Below are 18,548 nucleotides of genomic sequence, written 5' to 3'. Positions count from 1 at the left end.
ACATAACACGGATCAATAATGCAATAATAAGTAATACACGCATAAACCCCCGCATACTCACAACTGTAGACCTACTTTTGCCCACCCCTGTCTATGGATACGTAGGTATATTTTTCCCAAATATCTTCACCCTAGTGGATTGCCACATATGGAGTCTTCTGACTAGAGACCCCGGAATGGTTGGTTGCCTTCATGGTCTCCTCCTTCAAAGAATATTTTCTTCCCTCTTCCATTCCAGGATCGGCTGTTTTTCTTTCTGGGCTACGTGAGCAGTCCGAAACCCTTCTGATGAAAGACTTACCCAATGATACTGTTTCTTGGTTGTAGTTTTCTTTCTCACCCCTACCTTACAGTTCCTCCTTCGGCTCCATCTCTGTGGCCACTCACATGCTGTGCCTCGAGGTACATAGTATATACACAGATCTAAGGGAGTTATTAGCAAATGAGACGGGAGGACAGCCCTCTTCCAGCATCAGTTTATTAGTGCTTTTGGAACAGTGTTCCGTTTTCTCTGTAAACCATGAGAAGGGCCCTTTGTCCTTTGCCCCAGCTCAGTTTTCATTCTTGCCTTCCTCTCTCCTTATTATGGGGTCCAGCGGCTTGGGAATATAAGCCTGGGCTGCAGGCAGGTTTCTGTTCCACATCCGCTCAGTCAGAGTTCCAGTCTTGCCAGTTCCCTTGAGATGGAGCTGAGTGGAGAGTGACCTCCTCAACTGGAGCTCAGCCCCCGCCACGTATCTCATCAGCGTGGACTCTCGTGCTGGCCGCCCCTTTGAAAATGACAGCCTATGAGCTCTTGGGTGATTCAGCTCCGAGCATCTGCACAGACAGGGCGTTCTCCTGGGGCCTGGCCTCTGCTGAGCTCCAGGCGTGAGCTCGCCCTGCGTCTCCAGACTGCCGCTCAGCGGGGTTCGACACTGTCAACACCTCCTTGAAATGCTTGTTGTATTTGGATTACACAAATATGGCTCATGTCTTCACACTTCTCATTCCCTCAGCACAACCTCGAGGCAACTCCCAGAACCTCCTAGGTATTTGCAGCATTAAATTCCCTCTCTATCATTATCACCTCATCAAGAGGTCAGAATCACCTCTCCTCCCGGGAAAGAAATCAGAGTTATCACCCGCCTCTGAGCATTCTCCTCTCCTGATGATGCTATTCTCCAAAAAATGTTTATTCTCAGGTGAGAGTTTCCAGACCATTGACTCTGCAGAACATTCCTGCTCAGTTGCTGGCAGTGGATCTAGGCCGGGGAGTGGCCAGCTCAGCAGCAGGATGCATTTCCAAGCACCAGAGTGCTTGGGGTCCGAGGGATAATGGAGAGGACGGAGCAGTTGGAAATTATGTTTAACCTGGAGGCCTACCCATGATCCAGACGTAGACTTAGGTTCCGATCCCTTGTCTGCCTTTAACACTCTGAGCCCTCAGCTTCCTCACAAGGTCGATGTAAAGAAGTGAGATAACACATGTAGAGAGAGCACGTTGCATGGCAATTGGACCATAGCAAGCATTCAGGGCATGAAAAACATCTTCAGTCTAGGCATCCTGCACATCCACAGAGCTCCCCTGAGGCTCTCGTTCTTTTTCCTGTGGTCGGAGTTCGCTCCTGTAATTTAATGCTCCTGTTGGATTCCCTCGTTGTTGTTATTAATTTTTTTTTAATTTATTGATTTGAAAAGGAGGGGAGGGAGAGAGCGAGAGAGAACCACCCATTTGTTCCCCTATGTCTGTTACGCATTCATTGGTTGCTTCTTACATGTGCCCTGACGGAGATCGAACCCGAAACCTTGACGTATTGGGACGACGCTCTAACCAACTGAGCTACCCTGCCAGGGCCGGTCGTGATTTTTAAACTCAGGCCACTTGAATCTCACTTCCTAAAACTGCCTCTTCTGCTGTCGCCTTGTGTTTATTGCTGTGCAAGGACTATGCCCTTCACTCTTCTCCTGAGAGGAACAGAGGGAGGTATTTCGCGGTCAGTTCATCCTCTGCCCCTTGGAGCACGCAGCACCAGGCTCTTCGGGCGTCGGGATGGCTGCTGACAAATAACGTCTTGTGTTTGGATGCTGTGTCCTTCCCAGATGACCTTGTGGAGCAGAAGCCGGAGCTCAGCGCCCCCTCCATTTGCCACGCCCCTGGAGGAGAGTACTTTGTGGAAGGAGAAACGTGGAACATAGACTCCTGTACTCAGTGCACCTGCCACAGCGGGCGGGTGATGTGTGAGACGGAGGTGTGCCCGCCGCTGCTCTGCCAGAACCCCTCGCGGACCCAGGACTCCTGCTGCCCACAGTGTACAGGTAACCGCCCGGGGCCCCGGGACGCGCGGGGCGGGGAAGGCTGCGGCTCAGGCGTTGTCACTGTGCAGGGCCAGCAGGCTGAGCCCCACGTGCGAGGGTCCCAAAGCCAGTCACCTGTAACCCAGGCACGAACACTTGGCGGCCTGCTTTCTAAAGTCATCCCTCTAACGCTAATGAACAAAGTACACTGATGAACAGAAAAGATCCAGAGACATGGACGCATCCAACAGACTGACGAATTTCAGAGGGAAGGGGTGGGGAGAGATTAACCAGTGACCTTTCGTGCATATATGCATAGCCCATGGACACAGACAATAGTGCGGTGAAGGCCTGGGGAAGGGTGGGCATGGGGAGGAGGGGGTTCATGGTGGGGGGGGGGACTTTCAACAATAAAGGTAAATTTTAAGTAAATAAATAAATCCATCCCCTCCATAGACCACATATTTATGAGTTCAATATGCCTTGTACCTGAGGTGACTTAGAAACAATCGCCTTTTTCCCCCCTCCCCCCGTTCATTCTTGTAATCCTACATCACAGACGCAGGAGATAGTCCTGCGGCACCAGTTATTCCAAATGATTTCGCTAATGTGAAAAGCCATCTTTGTCTTTAACAAATGGAAAGAGCAGATATTGATGAATAATATCAATAAAATTCTCTGAAGTATGTAAGGATGGGGAGGGTACTTTGAGAATGTTGAGCAGGGCAATCACTGAAATACACATAATGCTCACCCCCTCCCACCTGTGATGATTAATAACTTAAGCTCCAAAAGAATTAAGTGACTGGCACGGCTTGTGCAAAGAGTAATATTGTTTTCTTCTCATTCTCAGATAATCTGGCCTTAGCAGGTAAATTGATGGTCCTGGAACAAATGTAATCAGATTTTGTCAGGATTTTAAACATAAGTTACTGGTTTGTAACTAGAGTAGCACTTTAGTTACACTAGAATGTATGACTATTTTCCAAATTAATACTAGAATATATGACTTTTTTCCCAAAAGATATTTAATTTGTATATGTAAAATTACCAAGTTGACAGCTCACTAGTTTTATTTTGTTGTTGCTTAATCTTTTATCTTTTCAACTTACATCAGTAGCCATTTACCTTCTAAATGTATATTCTTGGGGCATTTCTGCACAGTAAAACATCAACCCTTGCATTTTGCTACTTTTTTTACATTGGATCATCTAGTGGGCTGGCCGGAATCCAGTGTCCTGTCTGCCCCCCGGCCAGCCAGGGTTCATGTTGATGCTCCGTTTGAATTGCCTCGGGTGGACCTGCAGGAGTAGCCACTCACTGTTGTCGGCACGCACTGCTGCCGAGGTGTGACCGTCTTGGTACAAAATCTTCCGTGCATTAGTCGCCGTGGTAATCTGAGAAGCTTAGTGGGTGCAGCATATTTTCTGGTATAAGAAGGAGTTCATATGTACTCCATTGTTAGGGTATGTATGGCCCAGTCCCTCCCATGCTTCTACCATTATCCCTATTTTATTCAGATGTAAATTCTGCCGATGATTCTGTGTTCATACATAGCCCTGACTATTCCCGTCCTCCTGGTAGAGACCCCTTGGAGCGGTGTCTTCATTGGTGATCAGGAATTGGTGGCCACTTCCATCACTCATCTTACAGATACTGCGGAATGCCTGGATTGTGCCATGGGGTTCCCCAGGTTAATGGCAACAGGCACAGCTCCTGGCCTGTGGAGCAGTGATTCAGTCTTAGACATTTGCGTAAATAATGACAAAGTGAGAGGATCGCCGCCAAAGGAAAGAATGAGGAGCACATATAACCTAGGAACCTTCAGCTGAAGTGGGAAGCACCTCTGCTACCACTTGTACTAGGATCTGGGGACAAATGCAGGAGCTGATGGAAGGAGGGGGCGAGGGGGGGACTTCACCACCTGTGGCCCAGATTCATTGGCTCAGAGGCTCAGCCCAAAGATGAAGGGCTGTTCCTGCTCTCTCTCCTCAATGTTTAGGCCGAGGTGCGGCATTGCTTGAAGGAGCTAAGCTCTCCTAACCCACAGCAACCTCGTGGCAATTTGCAGAGCCTGGTGAGGTCTGGAGTGTGAGTTGTCCCAATTTTCAGCCAGAGCAAAAGTTGGCATTGGTCATTCTCTTAAGTGATTATTCCTAGACACGGCTGACCCAGAAAGGCCACTGAGAATGTAACCCTGCCCCTCCATCTCTGAGCCACATGGATGTGGGCAGTGCAGCCAGGCGTAACACGGCACAGGTGGAGCAGTGGACCCAGTGGCTGCCTTTGGGTTGTGCCCGCCTTCAGGACTGAGTAGGTGATACGTTACAAATGTAGAGGAGAAGGTGTGGGCCCGTTTCGTTTGCTGACTTCCTTCCGGCCTTGGGGGGCTCGTGGTCAGATCACACTTGCTGCTGGGAGGTGGGTGCGAGGAGAGAGTGACATTCAGAGCTGCTCACTCACTGAGTTCCTGATGTTGATTGACAGGAACACATGGTAATTCTTTAAAGTTCAGACCCTGTATCCACTGAGAAACGTGGCTCTCGGAGACGGTTGATAGGTAGACCATCAGGGCCTCTCGAATCGAGCAGTGGTTAGAAGAGCTTTCTCCTCTTTCAGCGAATTGTGAGATTTCTGGTCTGGGACTCTCACTCACACATTTTCCCCTGTTATATCCCAGTCATTTTTCTGCTTGAAGTTACAGTTTTCACGTAATTTCAGTGGACAGGACCCAGAGGGTTTTCCGGGTGTCCATTTCCAGCGGGAACTGGATCTGGGAACCTTCTGGTCACAGTCTTTAGGGGAAGATGCTTACGACGTCCCTGGGGTGCATCCTGATGAGCGATGTGGGTCTCCCATCATCTTCCAGCCGCGAATGTGCACGTGGGGATATTGCATAGAGGTGTTCGGGGAGGTGCAGTGAGAACCTGTGTGGCTGTTGGTTGCGTAGGATGGATGTAGGCAGAGCTTGCTTTACAGGAAGTTTGGAGGCTGGTGTTTATTCGCATTAACTCAGGGTCTTAGTGACGTGAGGCCCTTCTCTCACACGTGGGATAAGGGTGTTACAGCTGCAGGTAACACACTTGCGTTCGAGGCAGGAACATGTGGAAGGATGGCAGAGGCATCGCACCCGCCCTTCTCTTAAGGAAGTGGAAGCTGTCCCAGAAATCCTCTGACTAGCCACTAGGTCACTAATATTAGCCGCAAACAGGTGACGTGGCACCCGCCTCCCCCCAGTTGCAAGGGAAACTGGGAAAGCAGGGAGAGGGATGGTCCTGTTCGAGTTACATTGTGACTCAAGTCCTCAACCACCCCCCAAAAATCCAAGGAAGGAGAGTGGGTATTGTGCAAGCCACTAACAGAGCCTCTTCGTTTTAAAATTCAAACCCTGGTGGAATCAGATTTGCTGTTTAATGACTAACATTTTTAAAAATGTATATTTTTATTGATTTCAGAGAGAAAGGGAGAGAGAGAGAATCAGTGATAAGAGAAAATCCTTGATCCACTGCCTCCTGCAACCCAGGCATATGCCCTGACCAGGAATCGAACCATGACCTCCTGGTTCATAGGTTGACGCTCAACCACTGGGCCACGCCGGCCAGACGTGACTGTGACATTTTTAAGGACCGTGGCACACAAGCGCATGACTGAGCATGCTTCCCGTGGGACACTGGGTGGCCTGGCCTGCAGCACCTCCCTTCCCCTGCTGACCTCCTGTTCGTTTTTCCAGACGCGCCTCTCCAGCCTTCGCCCTCCCGCAACGACAGCGAGCCCAGCTACTGCAGGAACGAGGAGGGGGCCATGTTCCTGGCCGCCGAGTCCTGGAAGCCTGACGTTTGTACCAGCTGCGTCTGCATGAACAGCCTCATCAGCTGCTTCTCCGAGTCCTGCCCGGCAGTATCCTGTGAGAGACCTGTTCTGAGAAAGGGCCAGTGCTGTCCCTACTGCATAGGTAAGACCGAGACAGAGTCCTTCGGCTCCGCCGGGGCCACTGCGTCTACATCGACGGCCCTGTGCCTGGATCCGCTCATGTTTGTGAAATCTGGTTTTCTGATTGCTGTGCCACACAGTCAGAGTAGTCATGTCCGGCGGGGAAGACGTGGAAGATGTGATCCCGAGCTAAGCGTTACTCGGAATCACATGCCTCAGGATGTCCTGATGGTACCGCACTGGCCTGTCCTATTGGGCTGCTTGGCCATTTCAGACTTCCCAAGACCCCAACTGTCTTTCTCTGCCCTGTCGTTCCCGGCGGCCTTGTGTTCCCCATGGAATCCCCCATCTCCTTGCAGCACACTTACCGCATAAAGCTTGCCCCTGCCTTCAGGTCACTACCTACGAAACACCGACTTACCTCCCGGTATCTCCTCTGTTTGCTGACACTTCATTGGTTCCATTTCAGCCGCACAGTTGTCCATCCTCAGGGCCTAGGCACACAGAGTGAGGCCTGGGTAACTGACAGCCCTCACCTTCCAGTGACCCAGGGGGACACAGCTCGTGAGCAGAGGACACACGCGTATTAGTCCCTGACGTCTATACCAAAGCCAGTCCCCCGGACACAAGCCAGGTGCTGCGCCCGAGCCCAGGAGGCGATGCGCCGACAGCTGGCAGCTGTGATAGAGGCGCAGCCCTCGCTCCCAAGGCTCTCGCTCTCCTTTATTGCTTTTGTACCAAGGAAAGCTCATAAAGTCACGTGGGAGACGGTGGTGTGTGGCCATCCAGCGGTGCCCCTCTACTCCGAGTAGCAGGTGGACAGGGAGGCGAGCTGCAGTAATTGCAGGCTTGTGCACTCTGGTTGGAGATTTTTGTGTGCTTTCTGGAGACAAGTCATTGCGTGTTTTGGGGTGATATCTGAGGAGGAGAGATCTCGCCGCGGAGCTTTGTAGCAGTTCCCACGGGTGAGCCCAGGAGTCACGCTCGGGCCATGACACGAGCTCATCAGGCCGCTCCCTCTCCGTGGCTGTGGCTGTGGCCTCAGGCCACTGGGTGGAGGGCCACTTGCTCTGAGTGTTATTCTGCATGTTGGTCTGCAAGAGATGGAAAGATGTTCCAAAAACATAATTTCTGCTCTCAGGGATGTTCTGCGTCATGGTCAGGGAGTATTTCAATGTATGTTTGAAAGCTGGGTTCTCTTTTAATAGGTTGACCATCTCTGTCATTTGTTCTTCAGACCACGGTGCTTTTGAGAGTGAAAGGGGGTCTATTCATAACGTGTGATGGGACAACAGCTGTCGACCAGGAGTGTCCCAAGCAGATGGGTCGTGTGGTTGCCCCACCTTTTCATGACGGTGACCTTGGGTTCGGCTGTAATTCGCATGAGCTTTGTAGCTCCTAAGTGGAGCCAAAAATATACCAAGGCATAGTGCCACTGGCCTTTTCAAAGGGCTGACCAAAATTCCTGCGGAAAATAGCACTGCCTTGGGTGAGGTCTAAATACGAGGCATGCCTAGGCTGCTGTTCAGGCCAGGGGTGGGAGGAGGCAGAGGGACAGCCGGTGTCACCCCATTTCAACATGAGAGCGTCGGTCCTGAAGGAAGGGTTCATGCATCCACCAGGGCGCTGAGGTCCCACTCAGGAAACGGGCCCAGGACGCCGGGAATTGCCTATCCCTTCGGGGCAGAATCCAGCGGTGAATCCTGCCTCTGTTCAGATTATTTTGTTTAGATAAAAGCTCCTGTGGCGTTTTGCTGCTTAATTGATAAATTTGTCATTAGTAAGTTGCTCAGCTAGTAAGTTTGTTTCTAAATGACGATAGTAAATCACTTCTCTTTCTCACAAAACCAGTTTAACAAATTCAAACATACGATGAGATGCCTGCAAGTCATAATATAGTGTCCTTGCTTTTTTTCTTTTTTTTTTTTTTTGCTTTTGTATTTCCTATTTCAATTTCTGCATCATTTAGACTGTACATTCTTCTTTGGTGTAGGGAGGAAAATAACATTTTGGTCCAAATTGTGATTTTGATTTTAGGTTCACTTGCAAGCACTTTCACTAAATTGTGGTTCATACATGCTCATAATTGTGTGCTGGGAATGTTGTGTCTGTTACATCTCCCCCCACAACTGCCCCTGCTCCTTACTGACACGGGTGTAACTGTCACGTAAACCTGTGGCTTATGTTCAGGGGAACACCTTGGGGGACACTTAACATTTGCTGAGCACACTGTGTGCTGCTGTTCACTCGTTCACCTTAATGCTTCACACACTGTTTTATTATTGCAATAGTCACGCATTCCCTTCTGTAGTCATCAGACCTATTTTGCAAGTCGCCTTGTTACGTGAGCCTGGATCCTTCCTTGCTCCTGGTGTCCAAGCGTGCCAAGTCAAGTTCAGTTCCTGACTGTGGTGTGGGATTTTCTGACTCCAGTTTGCTCCCTCCCTCTCTCCAGGCTGGTTCTCTTAGCAGCTTCCCTCTGTACGGAAGGCACGGAGCCTCACGGCACTAGCACACCTGCAGGCAGTTACCATGCCGCGGTGGCGGAGCCTGTGTCCGCCCTCAGAGGCCACCCAGCAGAGGGAGGAGATGGGAAGCCGTGCCTTGGCATGTCTTAAGGCACCCGATCGCTCCTCCAGGCGGCACCGGGACAGCCCTGGCACTGTCTCCTGTCCTGGGCTTTCTCAGGTTGAGCCCAGCTCCTTCCTAACCCAGATAAGCTGCTCCCAGGGTCTCGCGTGCTGCCCCTCCCCGCTTGCTGGCCTCCCATGGCTGCACAGCTCCTCCGTGGGTGAATGGTCTCCCTAATTAGTCAACCAGAGATCTCTAAACCCCTCAAACCTGCCTTTAGTCTGACTTTGGTGATAAAACCCCTACACAAAAGCATGCTTGCTGTCACCCTGTGAGGTATTCCTTCTCTTTCTTCCCTAAGAGAAAAGTGGCGATCCCTTTAAAAGCAGAGTAATTATGAGTTTTGTGTTCCTTTCAGCTAAATTATCAAGTCGCTAATGTGCAGTGATAATGCCTCCCTCTGATGTGTGAAGGCCTCGTATTATGTGTGCTAATTCGGTAGAATGTGTAACACGGGCATAATTAATAGGATTGAGGATTAATTTCGTGAAGTGAACGGCTTTGTCTAATTGCTTATAATACCATCGTGATCTTCAACTAGCAAATGATTGATAATATTTCTCCTTGAAAGAGGCAGCGTCTGCCCTCGCTCTCCAGTCTGTTGTGCAGCACTCATTTCTGCTTAGATTTGTTTATTTGTTTAGGTCTCTTTTTCTGGAGATAAATATATCTAGTGTCTCTCTGGAACACCTGTTGATCATTGGGTATTTAATTCAGCCCAGGAATCAAACCTAGTAAATACTATTTAATTGCATTCCTAACAACACAACCCATGGAATTGCATGTAGTACATTTTCAAGCCATGGTGGTGTTCTACTGGCATATCCATTGGAAGAGTCTTCAGAGCTGTGTCCCCAACATGTTTTCTTAAGATGAATAACCTGTGTTGGAAAGGGAACTTACTTTGGAGCCAAAGGATTATAAGCTCACCTCGGGCACATTCTGGCTACACGTCAGTGACCTGACTCGGCTTCCTCACCTGGAAGATGGGAATAATAATGCTGTCCTGTGTCCTGTGTCCTGTGCTTCGTGAACGTGCTGTGAAAGTTAGTCATCCACACGGTGAACAACTTGGTGAGCGGCAAGCGCCATGTGGATAGTCACAGCTCCCCGGACACCGGGTGCCGCAGCTGTGAGTGACAGGCATCAGGCACAGTCTGGTTTCCCACGTTAAATAGAGCACCTGCTGCTTTTCTGCAGGAGAAAGGCCTGGACAGAGCATCCCAGTGACGAGTGTGTGAAGGACGAGGATATCCCATATAATAAAAGGCTAATATGCAAATCGACCAAATGGCAGAACGACCAGTCGCTATGATGCACACTGACCACCAGGGGGCAGACACTCAACGCAGGACCTGTCCCCTGGTGGTCAGTGTGCTCCCACAAGAGGAGCACCACTCAGCCAGAAGCCGGGCCCATGGCTGGCGAGCACAGCGATGGTGGCAGGAGCCTCTCCCGCCTCCGCAGCAGCACTAAGGATGTCTGACTGCTGTAAGGAGCAGGCCTAAGCTGTCAGTCAGACATCCCCCAAGGGCTCCCGGACTGTGAGAGGGCGCAGGCTGGGCTGAGGGACACCTCACACCCGCACCCCACCCCCGAGTGCACGAATTTCATGCACTGGGCCTCTAGTTTTTAAAAAAGGCTTTGGTGGTGTGCCTCCTGCGCACTCTTAGCTTGAATAGCCATGGCTGCTTGGTCACCTTAATGTGCATTGTTCCATTTATAAGCTAAAATTCTTAAAAGTACTTCCCCTCTTCTTGCCCCAGTCACTGTGTCCCTAGAGAGAGGTGGCTGCTCTTTGTACCCCCTCTTCTTAATCTCATGTTCCCCATAGTGGTCCCAGTCCCATTTTATGCCTGCCTAAATGATTTCTTCTAGTCCCTTGAGCCTCAAACTTAAGAAACCAAATTGAAGTATAATGTTATTTAGCAGGGCCTGCAATTTCCACATCACACAGGACAAAGGGAGCCCCTGGTCTAGAAGCATCTCCTCAGGGCAGAGGCGTCACCGGCCTCGGTACCTCTGACCACGTGCTCAGAAGGCTCTCCATGGCGATGTGTGGGATGAGCCAGCTCCCCCTCCACCCCCGCCCAGTGCGGGATTATTTTGAGCTGGGACTTATTCTGAGAGTGGGAGCTGCATTTAGTTTTCTTGGCCATTGGGATCGAAATAGTCCGCTGAAGATTTGAAAGAACTGATGCCGTTTCTAAAGCTGCCTGACTTCCTCCCAGGAAGTCACTCCTACACCAAGACTGACTCCATGACCACCACCGCCATACACAACCCGATTTAGACCTGGAGTATTTATACACCAACGCTGTGCCCTGGCGGAAGTGAAAAGCCCAACTCTAACATGATTTGAGCAGAGCATAGATTTTCTATTCCTCCACGGAGGAAGCGGAGCGGGCTCGAGATGCTCTCCTTGCCAGGGCTAAGGTACGTCCCTCCTCGTGGTCGATGCAGAGCAGCCTGGGCCGCCCCATCAGTGCCTCCTGGAGGCCTGACTGGGACCTTTCTAGAGGAAGAAAGCACCGCATTTCTCGGTTCTGGGTTTTCCCAGGTGTTCATTAGGGTTAGAGTGCCGGTAGTGACACAGCTCGAGAGGAGAAGCAGAGTCCAGCTGACAGCCTGTTAGGGCTTCTTATCTTATCTTGGAGAGAGAAGTTTGAACAGGTGGGACGTCGGCTTGAAAGGAGTTAACATCTCAAGGCCTTGCCACTTTTTCATCCTCTTTGGTATCAAGCAGAATCGAGGAAAATGAAAGAAAAAAAAAACAACCCACGCTGAATTCTCCGAACTCCACCACAGTAAGACATACATGTTCTTACTGTAGTCACAGGCAATGCAAGGTAACGTCGCTGCTTTGCCGAAGCTGTGCGAGGCAAGGGCGCGCCGTGGGCTATGTCTGTAACCCCCCACAGTGACTGCACAGAAGAGGGCCACACTTGATTGGATATGTAACTGCAAGCAGACAAACAGCAGTGTTCGTTTTAAAAATAAGCCGTATTATTGGTGTCACACCTCGTTTCCCAGAAACATTCTCCTCTTCCTCGGAGATAAAGGGTCTTAAATAGAGTAACTGGAGATTGGCCCAGAAGGACCGTGGGTCCGAGGTGGCCCCTTGCTGGTCTCCATTCCCTGACACACCTGGGCCAGGTGTGTGGTGCGGTCAGCTGAAGGGTAATGTACCTTTGAAGACAAAGACCTTAAGATCCAACAGATACGAGCGGTGGGAAACCTAACAGTAGTTGTTGTGTGGTCCGGGTTCCCGCCGGGAGTGGGGCCGTCCTGAGGTCATCCTGCTTCGGTGCCCGGCCCGCCCTGCCACTTCCCAGCCCTGCAGCTTGGGCACGTGATGTCATCTCCCTGCCCCTCGGTTTTGTGTGGGATTGGACTAACACCCTGTCCCTGAGGCTGATGAGATCAAATGGAATTGGCCCATGTGAGCTGCTCAGCACGGTGCCCAGGACATAGCTGGCACTCAGCCGGGGGAAGTTAGGGTTATTATTAGGTATTAAAGAATAAAGCTCACGCCGTTGTCCGTGTAAGCAGACCAGTTGGAGTGATAAATATAACAGCGTTCAATGGCACAGCTCACTCGATAGCCAAATAGAAACCAATTACTTTTAGTCGCTATTCCTGTGTCTCTATTTCTACACCCTCTCCAGCCCGAGTGCTTAAAATGCTTTTATATGTGCTTTCCATTAGGCCAGCGGTTCTCAACCTGTGGGTCGTGACCCCTTTGGCGGTCGAACAACCCTTTCACAGGGGTCGCCTAAGACCATCCTGCGTATCAGATATTTACATTAGGATTCATAACAGTAGCAACATTACAGTGATGAAGTAGCAACGAAAATAATTTTATGGTTGGGTCACAACATGAGGAACTGTATTTAAAGGGCCAGAAGGTTGAGAACCACTGCATTAGACTCTGCTGTCCCCCCCGCCCCCAAAAACGACGGTATCTTTATTCATTTATTATTTAGACCTCAAATTGCATAGAAGCCACCGTGTCGCCTGTACACGAGGTAGCCCCTAAAGCTTCCTGGCCGCTTGCTTGGGTAAACTCAGACGAGCCGTGGAAGGAGGTGGTACATCCAGGAAAGAAACGCATGGGGGGGGGGGGGGGGACGAGGGCGCACCACGATGCTCAGTTGGCCGACATCCTTTCCGTGTGTCCAGGCCTCCGTTTCGACCTTAGCCTTTCAGGTGAAATGTAGTCAGAGGTGGACATCGTTCTATAAAACCTTATTAACCTAAATCTCATTAACTATAATCTAAAATGGACCATGTAGGAGCCACCCTGGAGAAGATGAAGTATCTTCAGGGTTTTGCCAAAATTAAGAATCCTCCATTCATTTTACTTGAAAATTCAGTGCAGTGGCTCTGGCTTGGCCTTCCCCTGAACATGCCGGGTAGCCAAACAGTTGTCCACTTTGCCGGCGAGGCCCAGGCACATTGGAGACCACGTGAAGGGGAAGGGAAGGAAAGGAGCCTTAGGTAGCGTCCATGCTGAGCATGTGGGCCTCGCGGTCGGATGGAGCCGGGTATGTGCAGGTTCCGCTGCTCACTGGCTGTGCTGCATTAAGTCACTGCCCCCGGTACACCTGGTTCCCTGGAGTGGGATGCACAGCCTGCTTCACCGTCCCATGAGGCTGACCCAGGTGCAGCTCTCGGCCCAACGCCTGGCACCATGGGTGCTTAGCAGATGCCAGTTCTCTCCTGCAGGACTTGGCACCTACATCCTCTTTCAGAGCCATCTGGTGTCTCTCTTGTCGGCCACCTGCCTCCGCCGACCTCCAGTCTTTAAGGAGGTCAGCTCTGAGAATGCTGGCCCTGGGGTTCATAGAGCTTGTGGTCCCCTGAGCTCTGCATAAAATCAGCAATGGTGCTTTAAGAAGAAGTGCTTTCTTCCAGAAAGAATTCTCTGCTTACAAGACTCTAGATTTGATGGTGCATCAAATGCCCTCAATGAAATGTTGGCTGGCGGTCAGAGTATTACTAGAATTAGGTTCATTAATTGGTTTGACTCGGCCATTTGGCACGTACGCTGTGGACAGCTGGATGAAGTTGCCTCCTCGAAGGACTCTGTGTTAGCAAACACTTCTGTCATGAATTTGGTTTGAAAGCCTCCAAATGAGTTTTCAAACTGAACATTCAGGGCACCAGAAAGCCTTTGGTGGAACATTTATGAATACAGTAAAATGTCTTTAATAGATATTGGGAAAGACTTCTGCTGATAACTAGAACTTTCTGTGATTACTTGATCTCCCTTGTTGAACCTTAAGGAGTCGTATGAGAGGGACATGGGAAGTGTTGAGAAACAGAGTGTACGCATTTGAACACTTGGGGTAGATTCCCTCCTGCGCTCTCACTGAGGGACTGAGACATGCGTCTACAGAAACACAGGGCATTGTCTGTGCCGCCTAAGCAGCCGCCTGTGCTAGAGTCATTGGCAAGAACAGGGTGCTGGCACCGAGGACAGATCTGTGAGCATGTCCATCTGGGACCCTCCCCCCCCTCCCCCAGCAAAGGCGGAGCTCTGAGCGTGGGCTGCAGAGAGGGGCTTCCCGCCACCTGGCGCTCTGCTGCAGGGTCTGGGCTGCTGGGAGGAGGCGGCTCCTGACCCACGCGGGCACGGCTCTCGGTGCACCCTCAAGCACCCTGGGCTCGGTGCTTTGTCTGGGTGGTGAACATTATCCCTGCGAGAGCTTCCCAGAGGCCTCTGGAAAGAACCCTGAGCCCTGGACACACTCCTCTCCTAAGGAGCTTCATTCCCGACTCCTGTAGTTTTCCGTTTTCTGGTGACCAGTGGTGATGGAAGGGCCCCTAGAATCTGAGCATAAACTTCCCCAGGTTCTGAGGTGTCACCCAGTCACTGGCCTGCCTGCCCTGTGTTCCCCCGGCGATTGTTCCCCCGGCGATTTGCCATCTCCGCTCTGCTGCTCCCTGGGCCTCGCTGAGCCACGGTGGTGCCCGAGCTCTAGGGCAGCGTGACCACCAGGAAGTGAGTTCAGGAAACCAGGAGAAGGCGTTGCGTCAGAGAAGGGAACTTTTTGAAGGAAAGCGGGGGAGGGATAACGGCCAGGGAAATGGAGGGAAAAAGGAGGAGCAGAATGTTTTAAGCTGTAAGTTCTCGTACATAAAAATAGCTCTTAAAAATATAATGTTCTCAAAAACCATACATTACTGAAAAATGGATTGAAATGAACGAGGTGGTTTTTAAAGTAAATCTCTCTGCTGAGGACAATGCCATCGGCATCCCTGGGGATGGAGGAGTCCCGTCTGGGAGAGCCGGGGACCCTGCTAGTTCGCTCTGACACGCCAGTCCATTCCTTACTACTCCCCTGAACTATCTACAAAAAAGATTAACGAAAAGTGGGAATTCCTTTAATTAGCTCCATAAACATACTTAGCTGGACTTTTAAAAAAATCTTTCCAGATAGAATAAAACCTCTGCATGTGTCTTTACCTACTTCTATATCAGTTTTTCTGTGTGGCATGTTCAACAGCCATACTGTGATGGACTGTGTATGCTTTGTGATGACAGTCTGGTGACCCCTCCCCAGGCGGTGTCATTCCCAGCCGGTTGTAATCGTGACCACCGTGCCATAGCCGCAGTGGCCCTTGGTCACATGAGTCTCCTAGGCAGAGGGGAGGCAGAAGGGTTCTGGGGGAGCAAAAGTTCCCGGATTCTGGAACTCCTAAAGCCTGTTGCGATTGTACGGAGCGGTTCCCCTTGGGTATAATAAGAACCGTGCTTTGTCACCTCAAGCCACTCCACAGTGCCCTGTTCTTGCCCCTAGAAGACAGCATCGCGAAGAGGGTGGTGTGCCACTTCGGCGGGAAGGCCTACGCCGACGAGGAGCGCTGGGACATAGACAGCTGCACGCACTGCTACTGCCTGCAGGGCCAGACCCTCTGCTCCACCGTCAGCTGCCCGCCGCTGCCCTGCGTGGAGCCCATCAACGTGGAAGGCAGCTGCTGCCCAATATGCCCAGGTAACTACGCCCTCGTCCTGCCACTCTTCTGGTAAACTGATTGCAGATGAAACCTGAGCAGACCCCGAGGCTCCGCCCCATCCGTGAGTCCTTGTGTGCAACCCCGTGCCTGTCTTCCCCCCCCACCCCTCCCACCCTTCAGTTAACCTTCCAGTTTCAGACCTAAGCCCCCACAGCTGCCCAACCCTCCTGCTAGTCGCATGCCTGTGTCTCCTGGATAAAAACCGCTCCTCCCCCCTCTGCCCTGGTCCCAGCAGTGGGACCTGCGCCCCCGGCAGGACAGCCTCGGGCAGTGCTGACCACACAGACCCAAGAGCGGGCTCACCAGGGCCCGTGCGGTCCGGGCGAGTCAGGAGCCTCAGCATCTCCGCCACGAGTCTCGTGTGTTCTTAGTTTTATTAGAGAATCTTGCTCCGTGCCACCCAGAGGGCCATGAGTCACACCCACCGAGGGGGCATATGCTGTGCAGTGTGAAATGGGAGCCGTGGACCCGTTTCACCGAGTCCTGCCCACGTCACTGTTGTTGAGCTGTGCAGACCAGCCCTCACGGAGCGCCTCTAAGAAGGTCCCTTTGTCCCCCAAGGAGGATGGGATATTCTGCCAGGTCAGGAGGCCACACCCTTTCAGGGCCGTCTGCCGGGTACTTGGCATGTTGGCGTCTCAGTGGCCTTAAGGTACAGATTGAGTCAGGGTTCCCTGCTGTGAGGTGCCATCGCTCAGCGGGGGGGGATATGAAATCCTTACGTGTTTTCAGTGAGAATGAGGAAAGGCTTGTATTTCTCATTGGCGTTGTTTTGCCTAGTATGTGTCACCTTTGTTTCCCAGGTTTCTTAAGTTTTCTTAGGAATGTGCGCTTTGTGATATAAATGGTGAAACAACCATATTTATTCTGCAAAGATTTGTCAGGACCTGCTGTGCGCACGCACTGTGTGGGCACTGGGCACAGCAGCGACCCGCCCCGTGCTCACGGAGCCTGGCCGCCGTAGGGAGAGATGGCAGCCAGCGCGTGCCAGGGGATAGACAGCACGCGGATGCGGACCAGGCTGCGGAGAAAGCACAGCGAGTGGCGGGCAGGGAGGAGGGCAGGTGTTGGTTCACGTGGGAGGGCCAGGGAGCACCCGCCTGCTAAGGCCACGTTTACAGAGAGACCCAGAAGAGCCGCAGGGCCGAGAGGAAGGAGGGGAGCCCCCAGGTGTAACACTCAGTCCCTCGCAGAGGCCTTTCGGTGCAGTGGTGCGGGCAAGTCTAATGAGTGCCTTCAAGAGAGGAGGAGAAGGGGTGCGTTGGAGACCGTGGTTGTTCCAGACCACGGCAGGTTTTCCTGTGAGTACAGTGGCCTTGGAGGCTGGCTGTCAGAGGAGAAGGGCCTGAGCTAGACCGTGAAGGGTGATCTGACCAAAGACCCTGACATGGGAAGGCCAAGGCCTCATGCCCTGGACAAGAGTTCTGGGGGCAGGAGCGAAGGACCAACCACAGCTACGGCCAAGCCTTTCAGAGCCTTCACGTCGGGTGAAGAGCGTGCCCTGAGGCGTTGGTGGGGAGGCTCGTTTGTGAGCAGATGCATGACATGGTGGCAGACGTGCTTGGGGCGCCCAGCAGGGTGTGTGCAGCAGGGACAGGCCAAGGCCGGGCCGCTCAGCTCGCAGTGCAGACATCCCAGGTGTGCGACGGTGAGGACCCGGATCCAGGTGACGGGGGTGGGTTTAATGAAGGAGAGGCTGCAGATACTGCGAACATCCGTGTTCATTAGCGCAGATTTCCCCAGTGGCTTCTCAGTGAGGAATCACTGTTGGATTGAGATTTAATCTCTGTAACTCTCCTTTCTGCACCTGATACTGTTGAGGAGTCACTTCTCCATCTGACCGCTCTGCACACTTTGCCAGCAGTCAAGCTGTTGCCACTTGACGTTTGATCTGTCGCCTGCCAGGAAGGCCGGGCTCCTGCCCTGCTCTCCCCCGCACGCCATGATCTGCCCCTCCCTGAGCCTGCGGGCTTCCATGCTCGTCTGGAGAGCCCCCACTACCTTGCTTTGATCTCTGAACGTATCAGCTAGCCTCACCCTTTACAAAGCACTTGGCCCCACTGCCAGCTTTGGGTATAAGTACAACACCTGTGAGCTGGTCAGCTGGTTATACTTGTCCCACCTCACAGAAGAGTTCAGTGACCTGTCGGGTCATGCAGCCAGTTAGCAGGAAACCTGGGCATGGACTTCAGGCTCCAGCTCCAAAAAGTGGCGCCCTCAGCTGGGAGCATATCCAGCTCGGGAGCCCCAGGTGGTCCAGAAGAGGACATGTTAAGGAAGGTGGCTCTCACAGCTGGTCAGGTGCCTCTGAATGTAGCACACACCCCTGGTAAGTCGTCTTGGGTTCCTCTTAAGTTCAGATCAGATCTGACCGACCGCAGGAGTAATTCATAATTGTGACCCTGTGCCCGGGACCTGGGAGGCCTGTCCCCTGACAAGGCCGGCAGTTAGGAAGGGCTCGTGTGGTAAATGCCAGGAGGGTGACATGTTACAGGTGGTTGAATGCAGCCCTGGCCAGGGAAGGCTGAGGTCTGGGCATGGAAACGCAGCAGCATTCCCACTTCTTGTTTCTCCAGTTTGTTTTTCCTGAAAAATACATCCTTTTTGGCCAAACTGCTCAGAGGCAGTTTCCTGCTTAAGTTTGCATTAAAGGGAAAGGACCCTCTCTCCTTCGACTTGAGGGCCCT

The 18,548-nt window shown here is 51.9% G+C and overlaps 1 protein-coding gene across 1 annotated transcript in view; it reads left to right on the top strand.

Annotated features, from left to right (window-relative positions):
* Nucleotides 1-18,548, top strand: part of CRIM1 (cysteine rich transmembrane BMP regulator 1) — a gene marked incomplete at its 5' end in the record, with an annotated part of 135,599 nt that overhangs the window by 108,451 nt on the left and 8,600 nt on the right. The window contains 3 exons of the mRNA XM_023746239.1: nt 2,083-2,298; nt 6,008-6,229; nt 15,645-15,839. Of these exons, the coding sequence (XP_023602007.1) occupies nt 2,083-2,298; nt 6,008-6,229; nt 15,645-15,839 (633 nt within the window). The remainder of the gene's footprint in view (nt 1-2,082; nt 2,299-6,007; nt 6,230-15,644; nt 15,840-18,548) is intronic.

Source organism: Myotis lucifugus, unplaced genomic scaffold (genome assembly GCF_000147115.1).
Source record: "Myotis lucifugus unplaced genomic scaffold, Myoluc2.0 scaffold_6, whole genome shotgun sequence".
Classification (NCBI taxonomy): domain Eukaryota; kingdom Metazoa; phylum Chordata; class Mammalia; order Chiroptera; family Vespertilionidae; genus Myotis; species Myotis lucifugus.
This window is presented reverse-complemented; position numbering and strand designations above follow the sequence as displayed.